At 33.1% G+C, this 20,752-nt stretch overlaps 1 protein-coding gene across 1 annotated transcript in view; it reads right to left on the minus strand.

Annotated features, from left to right (window-relative positions):
• The window catches only part of LOC126842813 (orexin receptor type 2-like), a 103,403-nt gene that overhangs the window by 60,895 nt on the left and 21,756 nt on the right, over positions 1–20,752 (minus strand). The window contains exons 2-3 of the mRNA XM_050579987.1: positions 7,661–7,953; positions 4,451–4,610 (exon numbers count right to left, since the gene is read on the minus strand). Of these exons, the coding sequence (XP_050435944.1) occupies positions 4,451–4,610; positions 7,661–7,953 (453 nt within the window). The remainder of the gene's footprint in view (positions 1–4,450; positions 4,611–7,660; positions 7,954–20,752) is intronic.

The following is a 20,752-nucleotide window of genomic DNA, read 5'->3' on the forward strand; positions in this document are numbered from 1 at the left end:
AATTAATGATCTAAACGCTTTGATCTCTTGGACGGTATACGGTTCTAGTCTACTCGTTCTATCCTTGTCATCCACACGTTATAACAGTTACCAACCAAATTTGGGAAGATTTATCCATCATCTAGTTAACAACGAATGTATAGATATCGGCTTTCACGTATCTTTTATTCTGCACGAATTCAACTTAGTTCCTAAATTAATTGTATTTTTATGATAATATTTTCCAGTTTAAGGCTATAATGTGCGCCATTAAAGTATGGATATCGTTTTGCGTGTCCCAATGGTATTACATTTCAGTTGTAATATACATGCATAGTTTAATGGAACAGTAAACGTCAAAATTCAATGAATGGAACGGAATTTGCATGAGGAGAATAAAGAAAACGTTGCTATCGACTCATAGTTAATTTTTTTTTTTTTTTGTAAACAACCGATATTTGGAGAATGTCTTAATTTATTATAAAATGTATTGGAATTGTCACAATTGGAATTTAAACAGACACGCTGCCATTGGAGCACACATCCGTTTGTGTTTTATTTCTATTAATACTATGTATGTAAATTTGTTTTCATCTCGTTTCCTGTGGATTTTTTGAGTAGGAAATCGTATTATAACGACATATTGGTTAAGTGGTAGAGCGTCGTCGACGTCCGAAATTCGTTTTTATATTGTATGTAAACCTAAAGGTTTGACGGTCCTAAAATCGTGACAGGTTCTATTCAAACTAATGACCGGGAGGAATAAAATACACAAAACAGTTAAATGATATTTATTTGAAACAGAGTTGATTACAACCCGATATCGTCGAGCTAGTATAATTTTTTTTACATTATTTTTACAAGCCCGATTGGAATTGGTTTTTATTTTCTGTAAAACAAAACTTTCGTCAATGACATGATATCAAAACCGAAAAAGTAAAAAACTAAATTTAGACGATAAAAAAAAAATGACAATTTAACATTCACTCGTCGTCCGGAGGGACGTAAAAAAACGCCCATAAAGAGTTACAAAACATAAAGTAGTTTTTATCTTACCGCATTTTGGCCGTATGTTCCTTATCAATGCGAAGACAGGGAATTTACCAAGTGATTTCATCGCCAAAACACTAGCGTCACGCCCGATATAAATCTAATACATTAAAAATTCTATCGAGAAGTTTATAGTAAATTCCATCTGCCACCGTGATAAAACTTACAAACTTATAATAAATAAAAAAAAGCAACGAAAGCGGTAAAAATGAAACGGATCAGCAGTTCGGCAATAGGCGACGCTCTACAGTTAATTTTATTATACTGACAATGTATTGACGAACTATAAGTATTTAATACCTAGGATAGTAATTAACTTATGGAGACATTTATTTAGTATTCATAACAAGGACTCCAGTTTGGACTAACATAAATTGATTTAAAGTTAACGGCATTTTGTTGTATATTCATAATTGATTTATTATCCGTTTAGCAGAGGACCTGCTATAATTGGGTAAATTTATGATAAACAGCATTTTGCTAGGTTGACTAATTAGAACAACAGAATTATTAGAACAATTAGCAGCATATTGAATTATTCATAGTAACAATAGACGTGATTTGAAAGTGCTAACGTATGTTATACGGTTTGATACGCCAATAGACAAATTTTAATAATTTTTATTGACTAAATTGATAAAGTGTATATTACAAACTCTAACGAAAATTGATTGCTGTTATGCTACACCATACACAATCGCTTAGTATAGTAGAGTTTAAAAAAGGGGCTAAATTTAGCGTAGGTGTCATTGACTGCGTGACCTTCCTCAACAACCAATGGATTTTTTAATAATACCCTATTGTTACGTTTCAAACGACTACTGCAGTTTGCACGTGATATTTTTACAATAATTATTATTATTTGTTTACAAAGGTAAACAAATATTATACAAAATATGCGAGTAGGTAACGTTGATAATGGGTTGTTTTCTAATAGACAGAAATCTTTTTATTTTTTTCCTTATGAATGTGGCTCAAAAGGTGAAGCGTTCAACGATTTGTGAATGAAACCGCTGCTACGGCGCGATTGTTTATCGAACACCGCTCGTGTGCCATTTGGTTCAGACAATTGAATCGATTATTTTTTTGTTGTTTGTTCTTTACTACCACCGTGCACTTAAACTATAACCGCAATCAATAGGCCTATTGTACACCTATATAGGCCTTAGTGATTGTGTATATATAAAAACATATTATACCTATTAAGTCGAACTGTGAACACGCACAAAGCTTAGCCAATCCGGGATCGACCGTATTTTCCCATAAGAGTTTTCAAGATTTACCTACAAATCATGGGAAAATATAATAATACATAATATTATTGTTCCATCGCGTTATTGTACGATAGGAGTTAGTCAATATATTTTAACGTTTCGGATGAACGCTGTGAAACAAGTAATTTTTCATTTATCCACTAGCCATACAACCCGGATTAAGCCCGGCTAATGTTTTTGGGGAAAACTATAATAACAACAACATATTGTTCTGCAAATTCCCATCCGTGTAGACAAAACGAGTACACGACCGAATATGTCAATGGTTTGAAATCAAATATTATGTTTCGCAGCGTTATTTACCGTCGCTTTTATTTGGAAAAATACCGAGCTAATAATTTCCTTGGGCCACTTTCGAGACAAAGCTGTCTGACCGTAAAATCATCATAAAACACTGTCAGCGCCTCGGGGGTGCGTACCGAATCATCAAGCTTTTTAAGCGCAACTTATGCACAAATATAGGCCCTTTTTTTTATTTTCATTTCAATCGGTTATACTTGATTTTCGAATTTCAAACATGCAAAACAACGCGGGGCCTATAAACATCACAACATCATGCGTGCAAAAACAATATTTTTATCGTTTCAAAAGCGTTGCCGGCGGACAAGTAGTCGGTAATAATATGCGCCGTCAAAAACGATTTACCACCAGTAAACATAATAATATACCGTCGGTCTTCCTGTCGGTGGCAGCTCTCAGCATTGCGTTGTGTGTACAGCAGTACGTTCAATATACATTATTACAATTATTACAGATAACTATAAATTATTGTTATTATTATTGTTATAACCGACTACTAAACACTCGGAAAATGTCCCAGAATGTCCCTTGAAAACATAATGCCATTTGCGTGCATTCATCGCATTGTTGCTGCTCTCGGCTCAGTTTACAACATGGTAAACGACAGACATCCAAAACCGATTGTAGTTTTCCAACAGCTGCTCTTGAGCATATGCGTTTCAAGATTTTGACAAACGACACCCCCCCCCTCCCTCGGTTACGGATATCCATCGATAAGCTTAACATTCTTAAAAGGACCGATATATTAGTTGAATATGTTAATTTCTACGAAACAGCCACGCGAAGACTGTTTGCAGAAATTAACAGAAATTCATCAGCATCGCCCGAGAGGTGGCCAGTCTCTGTAGCTTCTTCGGTCGATGTGCGAACAAAGGATAGTATACGTTATAGATGAAGTCAATAAAAATTATTATTCTACGATAATAGGGTATTGTTTAGCGTGTTCTTTTTTTTTTTTCTTACCAAATTGCTCCGAGTTATTCGAAGAAGGGCAAACTCATGCACCGAGATATTCCATTATTTTATTATATACGGTTTTAAAGCAGCGCCATTTCATTGTTGGATTTTGGTCATTAAATCTAAAATTGAAGCCGATGAATGGCCAACGGGAAAAACTACTCGGTATAATATTATTTGTATGCACGGTAACTCGATCGTTTTTACAGAAGAAATCCGATATGCGACAACTGTCCGTTGGATATATGACAATGTAACATTATAAAAATGATGCCCACGCGACAACGACGGTCGTTACAATACTATAGTCGGTGGTGGTCAGTGATCACTGGTCAGTGGTCATTGTCGGAAATCATGTACACGACCCCATGGCCAAGGTCGTATTTGAAAAATTATGTCTGCTTTAGTGTTAGTCCCCGTAGTTTATTGATTTTTGTGTGTGTAAAAAAACATACGTTCTACTAGTGAACCGTTCTCTTAGAAGTTACTAATGAAAGGGGTTGGTCATTCGACAGAGAAAAGCTTAGGTTCACCGGTTTCGGTCCTTTATTTTGTACATGGTCTTTGTCACCTGTATAATTACAAATATATATATACTATAATACATTGTTATTTTGTGCTATTATAATTGCACATTCATTTCGGGTTCCCTGGTCAGATTTTACAAATCTTTGGCTCGTATTGAACGTTAACAACAATAATAATATATATATATATAAATATCTGGTCGTTAGACCGGAAAGACAATTACTCGGGAAGAATGCAATATTTTTCATTTTTAGCAAAAGACCCTATACAGGTATTTTTTTTCTATTGCTTCACAAAAAAAAAACAACGACGCGCATTTGATTCGTAGTGTTTGGACGGGAAAAAAACTAATAGGTACTGACCTGAAAGTACAAAACCAGCTTGCACGCCAACGTCCCCATAAACCAAGTTTCCGTCACGTCCCACAGCACGGTGGGCGGCAAGCAAATCAAAATCACCAGGAAATCGGCTACAGCCAAGTTGACGATAAAGTAATTTGTAACGGTCCGCATCGTTCGGTTTCTAGAAACGAGAACAAAATAAATGTATTAATATTAAATCATAGAATTTTTCAGTACTTGTTGACTTAATAGTAATGATTTACAAGTATTCGAGAGATCTCAAACCATGTGATCGGTGCACTTTATTGTTATAATATAAAGTTGTCTACGATCGACATAATATTTAATATTCAACCAATTTCACTGAGTCATGACACATTAAGGTTAAACAAATGATAAAAGATATATTTAAAGGCAAACGTTGGCATTTATGCCTTTTTTATATTTGTCCACTGATGGTTTTGCTTTATGTGATTCAGATAAAGGTCACAGGTCGTTGTTGGTATAAGAGTTGTAACCTTTAACTTTTAAAAATTTATGAAACATAAATGTAAAACGGCCGTAAATATATAAAAATTCCTAAAATGAGAACAGAACTCTGTCACTTTTGACAATTGATAGCATTGTCACAGATTTTATGTTCTTTTAATATTTTGATTAATAACAATAGACGTTGGTCGTACAAATAACTTTATGGACAGTGAACTCACTTATTAGTCGACAGGCTAGATTTATAGAACTGAATCGGAGACCACCTAGATGTATTAGGTTAAGACATCAAATAGCACTGGCGCCTAACGTTAGTGTATTTGAATAACGCCTTTTGTTCAATCTCATACTTCAGTCTCAATTTAATCTCATAGTATTATTAGTTTTGCATACATACATCAATGTCTCGGTGTTGGATGGATACATGTATGTCAAAAAAAAAACCGAAAACAAATTTAAAATTTAATAAAAGCCATTTCAAAAATATAGTAGACTATGCCGAAAAGGTAGGAAAACATGCGTTCTAAAAGTCGAATTAACTTGTCATACAGAAGCTGAATTTAAATTGAGAAACTTCTCCAATAGTGTAACTCAGTTTTGAGTCGACGGATAACACGGTTTCATATTAGTATACTGATCCGTTTGTCCAATGTCTACGCTTCGTCAAAACACCTTGCTGTTAATATAACTTCATCGACGTGATAAAAATATTATGTTTAATCGTACAAAGACATAGGTCTAGGCAAGTTAACGATTTAAAAAATAAATAAAGTGTTATTAATGATTGCTATTAACTAAAAAAATCTTAAATATAACATTATGACTAAAACATTTAACAAGGAAAAGTAAAGTGGCTAAGTTTATAATATTATGAATTATAATTTGTTCGTCGAATCTAAAAATATAATAGTTTTAAAATATTTACACTCTAATTAGATACATAAATAAAAAGTCAGTACAGTGGGGACGGGATATAAAGAGAATGGAGCATAATGAGGACGGAGGAAGTCAAAGGTCTTTAAATTAAAGCAATTATTATAACTGAAAGTGATACAATCACTTTTAAATAAACGCTTCTGTGCGAATCTGAGGTAAGTTATTATGTAGCTCAGTTCAAATTTATACAGTCCACCCCAGCACAATCAGAAAGTACCTAAGTGAGGCCCACTGTCCACAGATTCACATCGAAGAGTTTATTTGAAAGTGATTATATCACTTTCAGTTATAATAATTCCTATAGGTCTATGATCTATATATACTATACCCTACTGCACTGTATTAACTTTTTTGTTATTTTTTTACTTAATAAAAACAATTTACCATACATGTTTTTATGAAATTAGGTGGACTTTAATGTTGTTTACATCTACGGGCAATCTTACACGTCCATCTTTCTCACCTAAATTAAACTTGAAAAACTAATAACTGAAAAACTATTTAGTTACAGACCATTGTTATCAATACATAATCCTGCCTATAATTAATTAATATTTGTAATTAAAATATTATGTATTATATTATTATGTAGATTGCTATTTTACTTTAAAAATTATCACTTTAAAGCAATTCGTTTACTTAAATATTAAGTATAAACCATATAATTTTTGATAATTTAATAAAATAACAATTTTATTTAAACCTCTTTTGGCTAACCCAATTATTTCATAGAAAAAGTAACTGTAACATTTAAAATTTGGTTAACCCTGTATAATGTTTAACTAAAAATGAAATAGACGTTTAAAAAAATCATGACTAGTTGGCTTTAATTAGGTGATGAGTATATATGAATAGTTTTAGGACGATCATTAAAATAAGAGTACTGATTACCGTTTTAAAATTCAGGACATGTTTTTCAATTCAGAAATTGTAGATCAACTTTATTTTCACTTGTTACCAAAAATGAACGGTGAACCATTGATATGTTTATATAATTTCCTCCTAGTTAAACTTTCAGCGACATATTTTTTTATACAATCGTTTATATTTTACACTAAATTTGTTTACAAGTAAAAAAGTGTACATAATGATGCGTTAGAAGAGAACGAGTGGTCGAGAGTGTAAAGGGACACTGTTTGACATCCATTGTCGCAAGTCAGACACTCGATCACAGAACCTACTACCCATATATCCGCGAAGGGCTAACGACCCGTCCCGAAAGAACGAATTTATTGTAATGGTCTCATTTTGGGCTTTTAAGCTAACGAAAAAATAATATGTTTTATATATTTGTGTACACATAGGCTGTTATAGTAATTTTATAGTCGCAGGCTAATATGTTAAAATCTATTTCAAAATCCAACCGTTTGAATTTCTAGAATTAATTTTTTTCTTGAAGATTATCTTACAAAAGCCACGATCATTGACTTTAAATCTGGATTTCTGGATTTCCCAGAATAGTTTTGATGTGCTAGTTTTTGTAGGAGACCGGTTTTGGTAGATACTAGAGATAGTAAATAATTGTTTGGTACTAGGGAGCTGCGGAGACTATGGCGAAGAAAATGATATTGTATACTTTGTCGAAATAGAACTTTGTTTGGTCATAACTTAATGATAAGTTCGTACCGAACGCGTCAGGATTCTGAAAGATAAATTTTCAAATTGGTTCCAAATTTCCGAAAAAGTTTTCTAAACGGTAATCGAATTTCGGCAATATTGTATTTTTGAACATAATGTTAGTGTATGACCGTTGTCTGGTTTTGAATTTTTAACATTTTTGTTGTTTTATCAAAGCAAACACTTTACCTATAAACTGCCACGCACACCAGAGCGTTGCCAATGAGTCCTACTACAAACACAACGGCGTGCATGACTATGAGCACCCATTCGGGCTTCTTAGGCGTCACGTAGTCCACCACATAGTTCTGGTATTCCTCATCGGTCATGTTGGCCGTTTCGTCGTAATCTGCAATGTCGGTTGAATTTCGAATCGAAGAAACTGTCGGCGTGACGTTCGCGTGACCATGAGCCAAGTCAACGAACAGAGCGTTTACCGCGATTAGCGTGCACGCCAGCCGCATGTTGGCGACCTCCTGACCCTGAAAAAACAGAAATTTTATATTTTTTTTTACACACATTATATAGGTATATGTTGGACAAAATATTTTGTTAGTATTGTGCCTCATGTACATCATTTCTCATATACACCATTTCTCCAGTTCTAAAAACCTCGGTCACAGGTTATTCGAGTGTATACATTGGGCATAAGTCAACTGTCGCAGACTAACTATGTTTATAAGTAGTGTCCGAATGTTAATGCATTATTCGGCTCTCCTTTTTTCAGTAAAGTCATTATTTAAACAAAAAAATATCTATATAATAAAAAAACACAAGGCACCATTCTGAAGATTGAAAGTACGTTTATAAATAAAGAACAGTGGGTGCGTTTTCTGGCTCGGTAGCGTGCATAGGTTTATTTAAAGCATATCTGCACTTCCATGAAACATCTGTCAATATCAATAATATATACGTTAAAATATTGGTATGTATTTCGTCAAGGCGGTTCGTTTTCGCTAAAATATTTCAGCACGAGCGTCCTTAGCGATTGTAATAAAATTATTTTTCAAACGAAAGAACAAAGGAAATCACTTTTTAACGGTGTAAAAATAAGCTATTTCTTTACCGGTACTATGTTGTTTGTCTAGTCGGAAGGAACTTTCCATATAAAACTCATAAAAATATAGTATTTTTTTCATTTTAAAGATTTTGCGTTAAATTATCTATCCCTAACCCATTGATAAAAATATGCAATGTGGCGTCCTCTTTAACGGTCAAATATAATCTGTTAAGGTTGATCTAAAATATCGTGAAAAATTCAATAATATAATTCAGTTGTGGTCTATGGTTTTTATTGATTTATTAATGAATGTCATGTTTTTGACTGTTATTTATATATATATATATATATATAAATAAATGAGATAATCATTTAGTTTATAAAAATATATCTTTTAAAATCGTTTATTTTCACTATAACTGAATTTTAAAAAATACATTTATTATTTTGAATATTTTTAGTATTGAAATTATTATTATCCATGGACCACGAGTGTACAGTTATGAAAAATTCTAAAAAATGACAAAAAAAAAGGGGGTTTTACAATTTTATTCAATAATGCAATTTAAAACGAAAACATATAAATAACGCGTACAACTGAAACTAAAATATAACGTGAAATTTACTTTTAAGTTTTCTCTTAAATATACTGTTAAGTGTAACCACACATTTCACATCATTAGCTTAATATAGTTGTTAGACGAACATTGAGAATTTCGATTTTGTTTGCACACAAGCGATAACAACGTGTAAACGATTTAATTTTCTTCCGACTCTTTTAGGCCAGAAAACATACCGTTATAATACAGTTTGTAAGAGATTCAACGGCGCGACAACTGTCAACTAATGTCGTTTGCAGAAGTCTTTCAAAATATGATGACATCGCATTGCGTGCACTTGTTTTGCCGCAAAGAAACCAAAAATACACATAATAAGATGAAAATATGATGATGGCAACCCGCAACATAGTTGTCCAAATACGGTAAGTACTTGCTGTTAAAAGTGAATTGTTTTTGTGGGTTTTAATAAATTATATTATTGTCCACAAGTCACTCAAGTTTTTATTTATACACGTGGTCTTGATCGCCTTCAAAATAACAAAGCCCGTTCTGCAGTTTGTTTATTGTGTTAGTAGTAGTGGTAATTTTACAGTGGTCGTTGGCATTTACGAATAGTAATTGAGCTATTAAAGTTAATAATTTCCCGTTGAAAAAAAAAGATTTAATGGTTTTGGGCGAGTGACCAAATGACATACGGTCTCGTTTAAAAAAAAATCCAGAAACCGCGCTGTTGATATTTTTTTCCTTAGAAAATGTAAAAAAAAAAAAAAATGATGCGTTTAAAGGAGCACAGCGAATACATAAATAACTTTCCGCACGAGCGCTTTTTTGTTGCTATATTATATTATAGTGCACGGTTAAATTGTATTTTACAAGTGAGACCATTCACGAACATCAGCCGTTTGACCGTTCGAGACGCTATAATAAAATGGAGCCTATTGGAATTATTCGCCCGTTTTAATTGAATAGTTCCTATTAAATATTATAATAAAAAAAAAAAAACAGATTTTTATACTTAGTATGTCTGTGTTAAAATAGCCATGGTAAAAAGTAAAAATGATCGTTAAGAACAGCTGTTACTTCCCATGCGGAACAAAACTTGTTTTTTAAATATGATAAAATAATTATAAATTTATATTTTAATGTTAAAAAATATGTTATTTTTACAAGAAAAACCAACAACAATAATCAAAAGAATACTAATTAAAATATTAATTACGAAAGTATTAATTTTATAGATTTTTGCTTTTGATATTGTTAGAAAAATCAACAAGAATAAAAAAATCCAACGTATATTTTCATGACCTTTTTTTCCCGTCCATGTTTTACATGACATGTCAAAATAATATAATATGACATGTCAAAATTGTTGTGAATATAAAATAAACTAAAAATGCATACATAGATTATAATGTTGTCTGTTTGACTTATTTGGTTTTAATTACTGCACCAAAAGATGCAGGGAAAATCAGAGTACATAAAATGCTCATAGTGACGAACCATACAGGGATGGTCCAAAATTTAGCTATTCCCTAATGGACTGCGTTTATTTTAAATACTATGTTACTAGAATCTCTACTGGCTACTCTGAACAGCTATTCTAAGGGAACTGAATTAATAGTAGTAAATTATTTAGATAATAGTCCAAATACTTCGTTCAACAAACGCCAATGACGAGATGATATCTTTAAAAATAACCTTATTTGTATCAATTTTGAAATTCTTAGTTATTCCTTTGTACGAATATCTCAGTCTTTTTACATTTTTCAAAACATATTGGCTTTACCAAACACAATTGAACTAATTATCAACATTTCGGATAAAACACTAGTTGGTTTTTTAAAGAAGAAAAATTAAGATCTGCTCTATTTTGTTGTAGTTAAATTTAAATACTTTAAAATATGTTTAGGATAAACTATTTTTAAAAATAGTCAACTGGAGTGTGCTGTGCCGTCTTTCTTCCTTAACAAATAAAATCGTTTAACATTAAAAATGTTGACACCTCGTATTAGAGTCAGTTACTTGATACAGAAGTTTAATACAAGGAAACGTCAATGTACTTGGCCATCGCCCGGAGCATCTACTGTATAAGTAAAAAAACCATTTCGGGGTATGTAAAAAATATATATTTCTGCACCGACAACTCACACTCCGGTTTCATTACCAAGACTTGTCGAAAAGAGTTGTTTGCGATTTTCGATAATGGTCCAGACGGTTGCATTAGCAGTCCATTATTATATTAAAATGTTCAATACTTATATTGTATTTCTCCGCTGTACTTACCTGTGATATAATATGATATAGGTTAAGTGCACCGCGATACAAAAAAAAACACAAAGAAATAATAATAAAAATTTATTTTTGAGCTTCCTCCAGCTGTTGTTGTTCTGGAGCATTTCACATATTATGAAAACATGTATAATATGTCTGGTGACTTAAATACCGTTTTATGCGAAACGCATCGTCTTAGCACATATTTCTAAAATAAAACAATCGTTTAATTCAATTTTCATACTGTAAGCCCTATATTTTTTCAATAAGATTTATTCATGCCAAATCATAACAATCTCTTCTCTCTCTTTTTGTCATACTATTTGTCCGACTTCCTAAGTAATTTCCATGTTTATAATTCAGTTTATGATTCAACAGAATGAATGTACAGATATATTTCATCATTTTCCGTTTATCTCTCTTTTTTCTTAGTATTTACCCAGCACCAACATCCATACATATAATCACTGGCACCTGGCATCACTACAGTGCAGCTGTTTATTATACAATTAACCTGTCACTCTAATTGACAATTTTTTGTCACAAACCCACGATATGTCACTTCATTCCTCCTCATCGGATCTAATAACTCATGTCAAATACTCAACTTTCTCAGAAATCGTTATTGAAGCATATCAGGAATAACTAATTTTTATTATAAATAGCATTCTATTTGTTCGCTTATAATTACTGGTAGTATTCAGCCATTTTAGTATACCGACTCAATCATTTGAATTTAACATTTATTTTTGCCCATACAATATTTTTCTAATGTAAATCTTATAATTTTATCAAATAAAAGTGACTTCTTTATCAAATGTATCACATGTTTTGTATTATACCAACACATATACTAATTATGCTTAAAATTGTACAAATTGTATAGTTTCTCAATAATAAAAAAAAACTCATAATCAAGATATTGTTCAACTTTCAAATAACCTGGTAAATGAAATATGCATGTACAATTTACTAAATTTCTATTGTGTTATATTGTCGAAGCAATTAAAGTTTAACGAATATAATTGGGCATTGGAATACACCATCGAACTTGCACAATGCGAATCTACGCGAATAATGAACGCAAACGTCATGTTATATTCATTCGTTATTTATAGATTTTTTTTATGTGCTTGACGCTTGTACGTTAAATTAATCATTGTATACATTTTGTGCTCGAGTGGTCAATATTATTTGGCAACCCAACAATAATTTACGAACTATACATATTGCATTTTGTGTAAGTACTAAGTTCGTAATGGCTCAATTATTGTGTTATCTCAAAAAAAAAAAAAAAATTATATATATATAAAATGACAAGTAACGTCAATAATTTGGTCGTTTTCATAAATAACGAACGAGTTAGGCGTAGCCACCCCGTAGCCGTTGATGTAGCGATAACGCCATGCCAAAAAGACGTTGCCCATAGCAAATCTCATCCATAAGTCATTGGTCAAACACAGACCTCGTGCACTTTATTAGACAACATCTGTCTTGAAAAATATGAATTCATCGCTGTTGATCCCATACATAAAAACACCCGAGTGAATACAATATTGTTATGTTAGTTATCCATTAGAAATCTATTAAACAGCCGCCGAGGTAGTGCCTTTAAACGGTTCTCGCCGTAACACTAACGCTCGTTGCATCTGTGTTAGAAATTATGTTAGATAATACGCTGTACCAGTTTTAGTTTATATATTTACTTTTTAATTATCGCTACTATTATTATTATTTATTTCCTTTTTTTTCTCTATCTGTTTAATTTCGGCATCAAAGAGATGTAAACATTTTGAACTGAAGCGTCAAGATAAACCAGACCGATTATTATAGCTAAGCAAACGGCAACGGTTTTTCAAAAAACATCCCCCATGCGAAACACATCATTACTCGATGGCTATACCACTATCATCGCAACGCACAGATTGTAATGCCACATAAATTAAGGTACAACCTTTGAAGATTCAAACGCGTAAAACCCATCGTTTTCGGATTAATAGCGACGTCTACTCTTCGAGATTCTGTTTGTCTGATAAGAATTCAAGACTATACAACTTCTTCTTCTACTTTTCAACAAAAATCGGTTTTGTATTTTGTCAAGATCTTTGCCTTGCCCAATTTGATAAAGACACTCCAGATATAGGCCGATCCATATTCAATAATTGACCTAACAAGGGAACAACAAACATTTTTAAGCACTTATAGGGTCATTACACTCAAAACAATTTCTTTTTAAAAATCCAAACATTCCAAAAGCCTTATTTTTTATGTAAGAAATATATTTTTTAAATGACAGGACACTTGACAAAATAACACCTAAGTCTTTTATATGAGAAACAATATTTAACGCAACATCATCAATATTAAAATTAAAAACTGGTGTTTTTTTACTCCTGCAAAAAGTAATTTGGGAGTATTTAAGGCCATTAAGAGGACGTCGCACCGGTGATTTTCAGTGGTAAAAACATGTTTACGCCAACTGAAAATAACTCGCTTAATTTTGGTTTTAGAGTAAAAGCAGCCATTATAAAATTGAAAGAAAACCGTATTCTGGAGGGCAATACGGTATTGTCACAAAGGACTCTGTAACGTGACGCTTAGTGTGTTATAAATAATTAGCTGTATAGATAATTCTACGTTTGAATTACACACAATGTTTGTACAATCATAGAATCCAAACGATTTGAGATTCAAATTCGGCTCGACTATACTAGTGCAGTTAAGTTTATCTTGTTCTAACGATTTTATTACGTCTCGTGATATTCTAATCGGTTATTGTCGAATATTGCCAACGCGTTTCTTAGCTATTAGGGATATTTTGTTCGTGGGTACAATTCCCTTTGAAAAAAAAAACCAAGCAAAAGGTCGATCGGACGTACACAATACGTCCTTAGGAAGGTCCTTGTTTGTAGTGCATGCGACAATATTGTGCCTACTTTTTCTTGAAGGTAAAACGCCGCCTTTTTCCTATACGCGGTTCGCCCAGTTAAAATATGACCCCATAGACGATTTCGTCACTGACCACAATTGATTCGGTCCAACAACGGACGCGCCTTTGCAAAAGCGATTTGTTATTTCCCCATCGGCCCACTGGCTGGTCGCCACATTACTGCTGCTATGACCTATGTACAACACAGTATAATGTAGCTTATTAACCGAAATCCACGGCTTAACGCAACGTTGACCTAAAAATGTTTGACCGTAGTGAATAGCGGAAAAACATAAAAATATAATCAAACGAATACCGGAGCGACGCAAAAAAAATGTTTAAGGCGCAGTAGTGTGTTATACTTTTATACTATTCATTACAGCATAATATATATACGTAGTGTATGTGTAAATGGGATTATTTTCTTCAGCTGTCGCACGGTGTGTTTTGAGTGGGCAAGACGGAATCCTCAGAGTGTCATACACGTCACAAACAGAACAACATGGCGCCCGGTGGCAGTGGTGAAGTATATTATACGTGACCGAGTTATTCCTTATAAGTCATAATAATGCACCACGAGTAATACATACCAAAGCGAATAAAATATATTACAGGTGACATAGTTGACCTCGTCAATTTGAAAAAAATGAGATGAAACCGGAATTGCGATTTTTACGAGCCTCCCGCGTTCAAAACTGCCATAACGAAGACAGATTAAAATATATATATATATTATGTATTACACAACACGTCTTATTGTATCTGATGTAACGGTTGTTTGGTTAACGATTATTTTTTCTCGACGAGTAAACTGTACTATAGCAAAAAAAAAAGAAACAATCACTTCGAAAAGGGCTTATATTGTGTTTGAACGATGTGGCAAAGGTCATAAAATAAAACAGTAAAACTACACTGTACCTTATACACGATATATTATTCTTAAATTCTTCTTCGACTTACCCATAGAAGTAGCTGAACACACTCTAATCCTCTACCTCCACATGATTCCTTTATTAACTCATCACGCACACTTGTCTGTACTACAATTATTGCAATAAAGCATATAGGACAAATAATTGGCAAATTGTACAAGCCGACGAATAACTGAATATCAAATATGATGATTTTTTTTTCTAATAAATGAAATAATAATATGACGGTAAATATGTAAAAACGTGTAGGTTAGGTTAGTAATATTTATTCAATTTTAAAGCCATGCATACAATATAAAAATGATTAAATAAGAAATGTATTAGGTAGATGACTCAATGATAAAAGATAATTTTAAGGGCGACCGTCGAGTTGTTTCCATGACGTTCTTAGTCGACCTTGGACTTTTTTGTAAGCTGATTTTAAAAAGTATTTTCATACATAAATAATTATAAGTGGTTTTGTGTTATAGGTACCTTATAACCGATCTAATGTGTAGAGCACAAATAATAATAATTACTCAAATTTTTGTAAAATTCAACTTTTGATTTGATTTGTATAATAGCTATAGTTTGAATTAATTTTGATTACACGTGTAATTATTAGGTAAACCTAACCTAAACTTTGATCATACTCGAAATCGAATTTTATAGAAAGTCGTAACTAGCTCTAAGCACGTATCATTTCATGGGTTGCTCAATAAAACCCGTTCGTTTATAGGAAATTACATTTGGTCATAAACGTGAAAAAACAGGGTCGGGGTTTTTAAAAAAAAAACCCTCGTTATTTGATATAGTTTTTGCATTAATGTTATACACGCAGCAAGACGTCCAAAGATATATTCGATCAAATCGACATTACACGAAGACAATTTTCGGTCGAAATACCGATTAAGACAACGAAAGTTTAAACGGAATACAAGTTTTCTTTCCTCTTTTTTACTTTCTATAAATAGGAAAATAATTCAAGACAAAGTGTAGGATAATAAAACGTGAATAATGACTTTTCGGGTTTTCCACTGACATTCACTCGCGACGACTTTTAATAATAAAATCAAAGTAAGTTTCGCGTCCCCTCGAACGGAATTGCTAACCCCGTTGACCTATTGAAAAAGTTACAGTCTACTTAAAGCCTAACGGCTAAAATGATAAAACACGGAACATGCCTTAGCCTGCTGGCTCCTGAATAGTGATTATTTCTGATCTATAATCTCCTTGCGATTTATGACCATGTTATTGTCTTAATTATATTATGTGCTGGCCAAAACGCTTGCATGACGACTCGTTTTATTATATACGTTTAAATTAGACGCGCTTCTTTCGTGACTCTATTTCGTGTCGCTATGTTTTATTTGTATTTTACATTGTGTTGGTACTTTCCGAGAATATTGAAAATGCACTATTATACATTTTAATGTATAATAAACGTGTATTTGTATGCATTCTCGTTGTTTTCAGACGTGCCATCATTAAACTTACTCTTTTGGGCCAATTTTAGGCGCGTAACATAATCACGTATCCTTGTTGATGTGTGTAATGTAGTTTTAAAACGCGTTAGCAGCATTAATTTAATCCTCTGATGTATCGTGCTACAAAATAATAAATATTATTATAATTATTCAAAACGTGACAGCCGCCGTGGTGATTTTGACACAAAGTGCTCTCGGTGAAATAATGTTCTTATTGGACGGTTGTTTTTGTATGTACATATATAATACAATTATACATCGTTGCAAATGTATCTTTTCGAACGCGTTGCACACAAATATTATTCGAACGGATAACACTAATATATTGCCATAACTGCGTATCAAATAATAATGGCATAATCGTTCGAATCATAGTCGACTCCAACTTTGATCTATGTTAAAGCAAAAAAAAAAATGAAGAAATTATACAAGCTGATTTTTATTTTAGAGCGAAACCTTTTTTCAACGCTAATCATATTTTCGGGTCGAAGTGACGTTACAACCATTAAGTCTTTAAATGACTCTACTACATGAGATAAAACAAACAACTGAAATTCTAGCGTAAAAAGGCCTTTAGAGCAAATGTATTTATTTTTGAAACATATATAGTTGCTCAATCGTTGTGTTTCTCATCTTTGTGTCAATAGTGAAACTAAAAATTTGCGAACAAATTTCAACTGAAATTTCGGTTTGTTAAACAAACTTCACTTATTGGTTTCTGGGATGCTCCATCGATCCATTGAGCAGTCGTCAAAGTGCAAAATGTAAATACAAAATTGTATTTACCACTACACTGTCAGCATTCGTCGACTGTATTATGTTAACAAAAATGTATTGCCGTCATCCACTGAACTTTGCCGACTTTGTGACACAACGCGATACTGATGTTAAATGATCTCCTCGGTTATCGTCAGTGGTAGTCAGGACAACAGCTGTACGTTTTATTGTCCAACGACAGTCAACCAACACATCCGCTGAATGAATACTAGATTTAAAGCTCCATTCCCAATTCAGTTGTTGTTATCTACACTGCATACTTATTCGATCGTACTCTCACTCCCTCTCCCTCCCTTATAAATAAATATATATATATTATTTTCCCACCGTGATGGCAATTCGATGACTGTAGTCGTTGTCGGTTATGTAAGCGCAAAATACTTTACGGATGACGTACATGTCGAAAACATAAAAATAATTTTACATAAATGAGAAACATCATTAAAAAAAAGACACTAGATAGTGATGCCGATCAAAGGCATCTGTCACATAGTTTCTTGAGTTGCTCTTGTTCTGTTTTTCACATTCAAAATATAATAAATGTTCGACCTCTTTAAGAGCATAATCACATTAGAATAAACGTTAAACACAAATGTCTATGGGGCTTGGGATACTAAAAATCTTAAAACTTAAAATCAGTGCTTTTCAAAATACCTACATTTATTTTTTAACAAAATATTTATTGAAATAAAAAAAAATGTAGCGCTAATTCTAAGTTTTAAGGTTTTTAGAACCTCAAGCCTCCCCTAATCTCCGCCCATAAAAATGCCGCAACATTTCCAATGACATTTCGAATAAATAAAAATCTCAAACCGGTGCTGCTCCAGCGTGATAAAAGTACAATATAGGACCCGTCCAAGGGATATGCGATTAAAATACAGTTATTGTTTTACTATCAATTTCATTTGGTGATACCGTAATACACCGCCTGTAAACCGGCGAAATATTCTTTGTTAAATTTTAGTAGCAGTTATTGTAAGTAATCCGATAATTAAACGCCACAAACAATTTATGGTTTTCCTCCCCAATCGTCTCTCGTCTCTACGTGCAAAAAAAAAAAAAATAGAAGGTACACAACTCCGAGTGTAATTTTCTATCCTGAGATGTTCTTATGTGTGCGATAAAGAGTATAAAATGCAAATTCTTTCACGAAGCGGACCATAAAAAAAATCGTAACCACAACAGCGAGTCCTATTAAATATCTATGGAAATTCAATTAAACTCCGTTTTCTTTTGCATATTTCGCTGGCGAGCAAGCAGGGTAAATCGTCATTTAATTAATTAAGTGGACTACATTATACAATAGAGGAGACAGATGGTTCGAACGGGTCTTGATGGATTCATTATTTTTAATATAAAACTTAATAGTTTAATTAACTCCGTTGTATTGGGTCTGTGTTGCTAGAACAATACCGTCGACACTTGTTCGAGGCCATGTTTTAAGCGGACCATACAAAACCAATAACAGTCCTCTAGATTCACATTCCGATTGATGACGCACTAACACACTGCCGGGTGACCAGTGTTGTTGGTTGATTGAAAAAAAAAAGAACTGGCCTCCATTTTTTTATCAATAATCATAAAACTTATTAATTATACTCTGTCTAGCTAGTGAACGATCCCGCGCAGAAACCAAAACGTGTTGGCGCATACTATCGTCACGCTTTTCGGTTACTACTTACTACGCAGGTAAGGTTCGCTCACTGAAAAGATATTATAGCGTGTTGTTAGGTTCCATAGAAACTATTTTAAATTAAAAGTCACGGTCCGACGATCCCGTATGATCTACCCCGGAAAGCACATAAGTAAATACAGACACAGAAGGCGAACAGATTATAAAATAACGGAGTCCCGGTTAACCGTCGCCGTCAATCCTCGTGATTTGTTATTGTTTCCGTTTATTAGTGTTACGAAGACTAGGCGACCGCCACGGGGGCCAACTTATTGCGACTACAGTAAACTGGAAGAAAAGAACAATTTATTTGTGCGACTTTGTTTTTACAAAAGCTTAGAAGCGGTTGTTTTATTCTGTACTATATATTGGCTTGTTTTTTTAGTATTTTTTTTTAAAAAGAAAAAAACTACAATGTATGTATTAATAAACTGACCTACCGAGGGGAGGGGGAGCGAAAACCCAATATTTATTGAAGAACTGAACGCAGTCCACGAAATTGGATCTCATTCCACATTTTACACCCCCGAGGTTCTTAAAAACTCAATTTATTGTTCGACCAACGCGCTATACTGTAATCAATTTTTGAATTCGACGGTAAATCCGTAAATAGATATTTTCGGAGACTTCGTTTTTATTTTTATTTTATGAGTAGAATAAAACTTCATTTTTTACTCCGCGTGAAATATTTGAATGCGATTTATTTACATATTATAATTGTTAAACGGAAACGTCGCCGAATCGAACTGTCTTAAACTTCATCTTCGGTAGCTCAACGACGGGTCTTGTAGTCCTGCGCTCGCTGTCATCGCATAAATAGACCTTCCCAATTGTGTGCCTCACTGAAGTTTCTTAAAGTTTCTTATAACGGATATCCATCTATTAGCCGTTAGCTGGTCCGGGCTGCTTTTCCACAGAGCTCTCCTATTGTTCAATGATTTTGTCCACACGACAGAATATACTAATGTTTAGCTCCGTAACCGGCAAGTATATAATTGATTGACATTTCAAAAAAAAACTTATTGTATTGTGTTTTTTCCCCGGCCAACTAGGCTAGTCCTAGTACGTATGTTGGATCCACCATTGCTCTTAATATAACCCGTTCCCAATAGGGGTCACAATAATATAATATTATTCTACACACCGTTTCTTATCGCACATGTGTGTGTCTATTTCGTTTTCAAGATAGTGGTTTCGATTTAAATAAACTTCAGGATAGACCGGAAATAAATGTTCGTTTACTTTCTATGTATTTATATTATTTACCTTATACGACATACTTACCTGGTTTAGATTCGACTCGTTTATGTAATGAATTATTTACAAAGTATCATTATGGTTCTCTATCGGATAATGCATATCTATACAACGCTTAAGTGCTGCTTTTCTCCTACAATCCCTTTGACTCGAACAACGTTCATTTGAGTTATTATATTTTCCTACCTCGGAGAGAATTTATATTATTATTTCTACAACAAACCAAGTGCACAACATTAATTGCAGTTTCCCCGAGTAATAGATAATATTTACTCTATTTTTTTTCTCAGAAACTTTAGGCGTAGTTACTTGTTATGATCAAACAAAACTAAGTACTACAAGTTTATAAATAAAATAAAACCATCCCACATAAGTGGATTCCATTAGTATATTTCTTTCTAAATGAAAGTACGAAAA

The sequence above is a fragment of the Adelges cooleyi genome, unplaced genomic scaffold (genome assembly GCF_023614345.1).
Source record: "Adelges cooleyi isolate 19-005CV unplaced genomic scaffold, UGA_ACOO_1.1 ACOO_flye_CR_arks_rails_tigmint_CR_PRNA_108, whole genome shotgun sequence".
Lineage (NCBI taxonomy): Eukaryota > Metazoa > Arthropoda > Insecta > Hemiptera > Adelgidae > Adelges > Adelges cooleyi.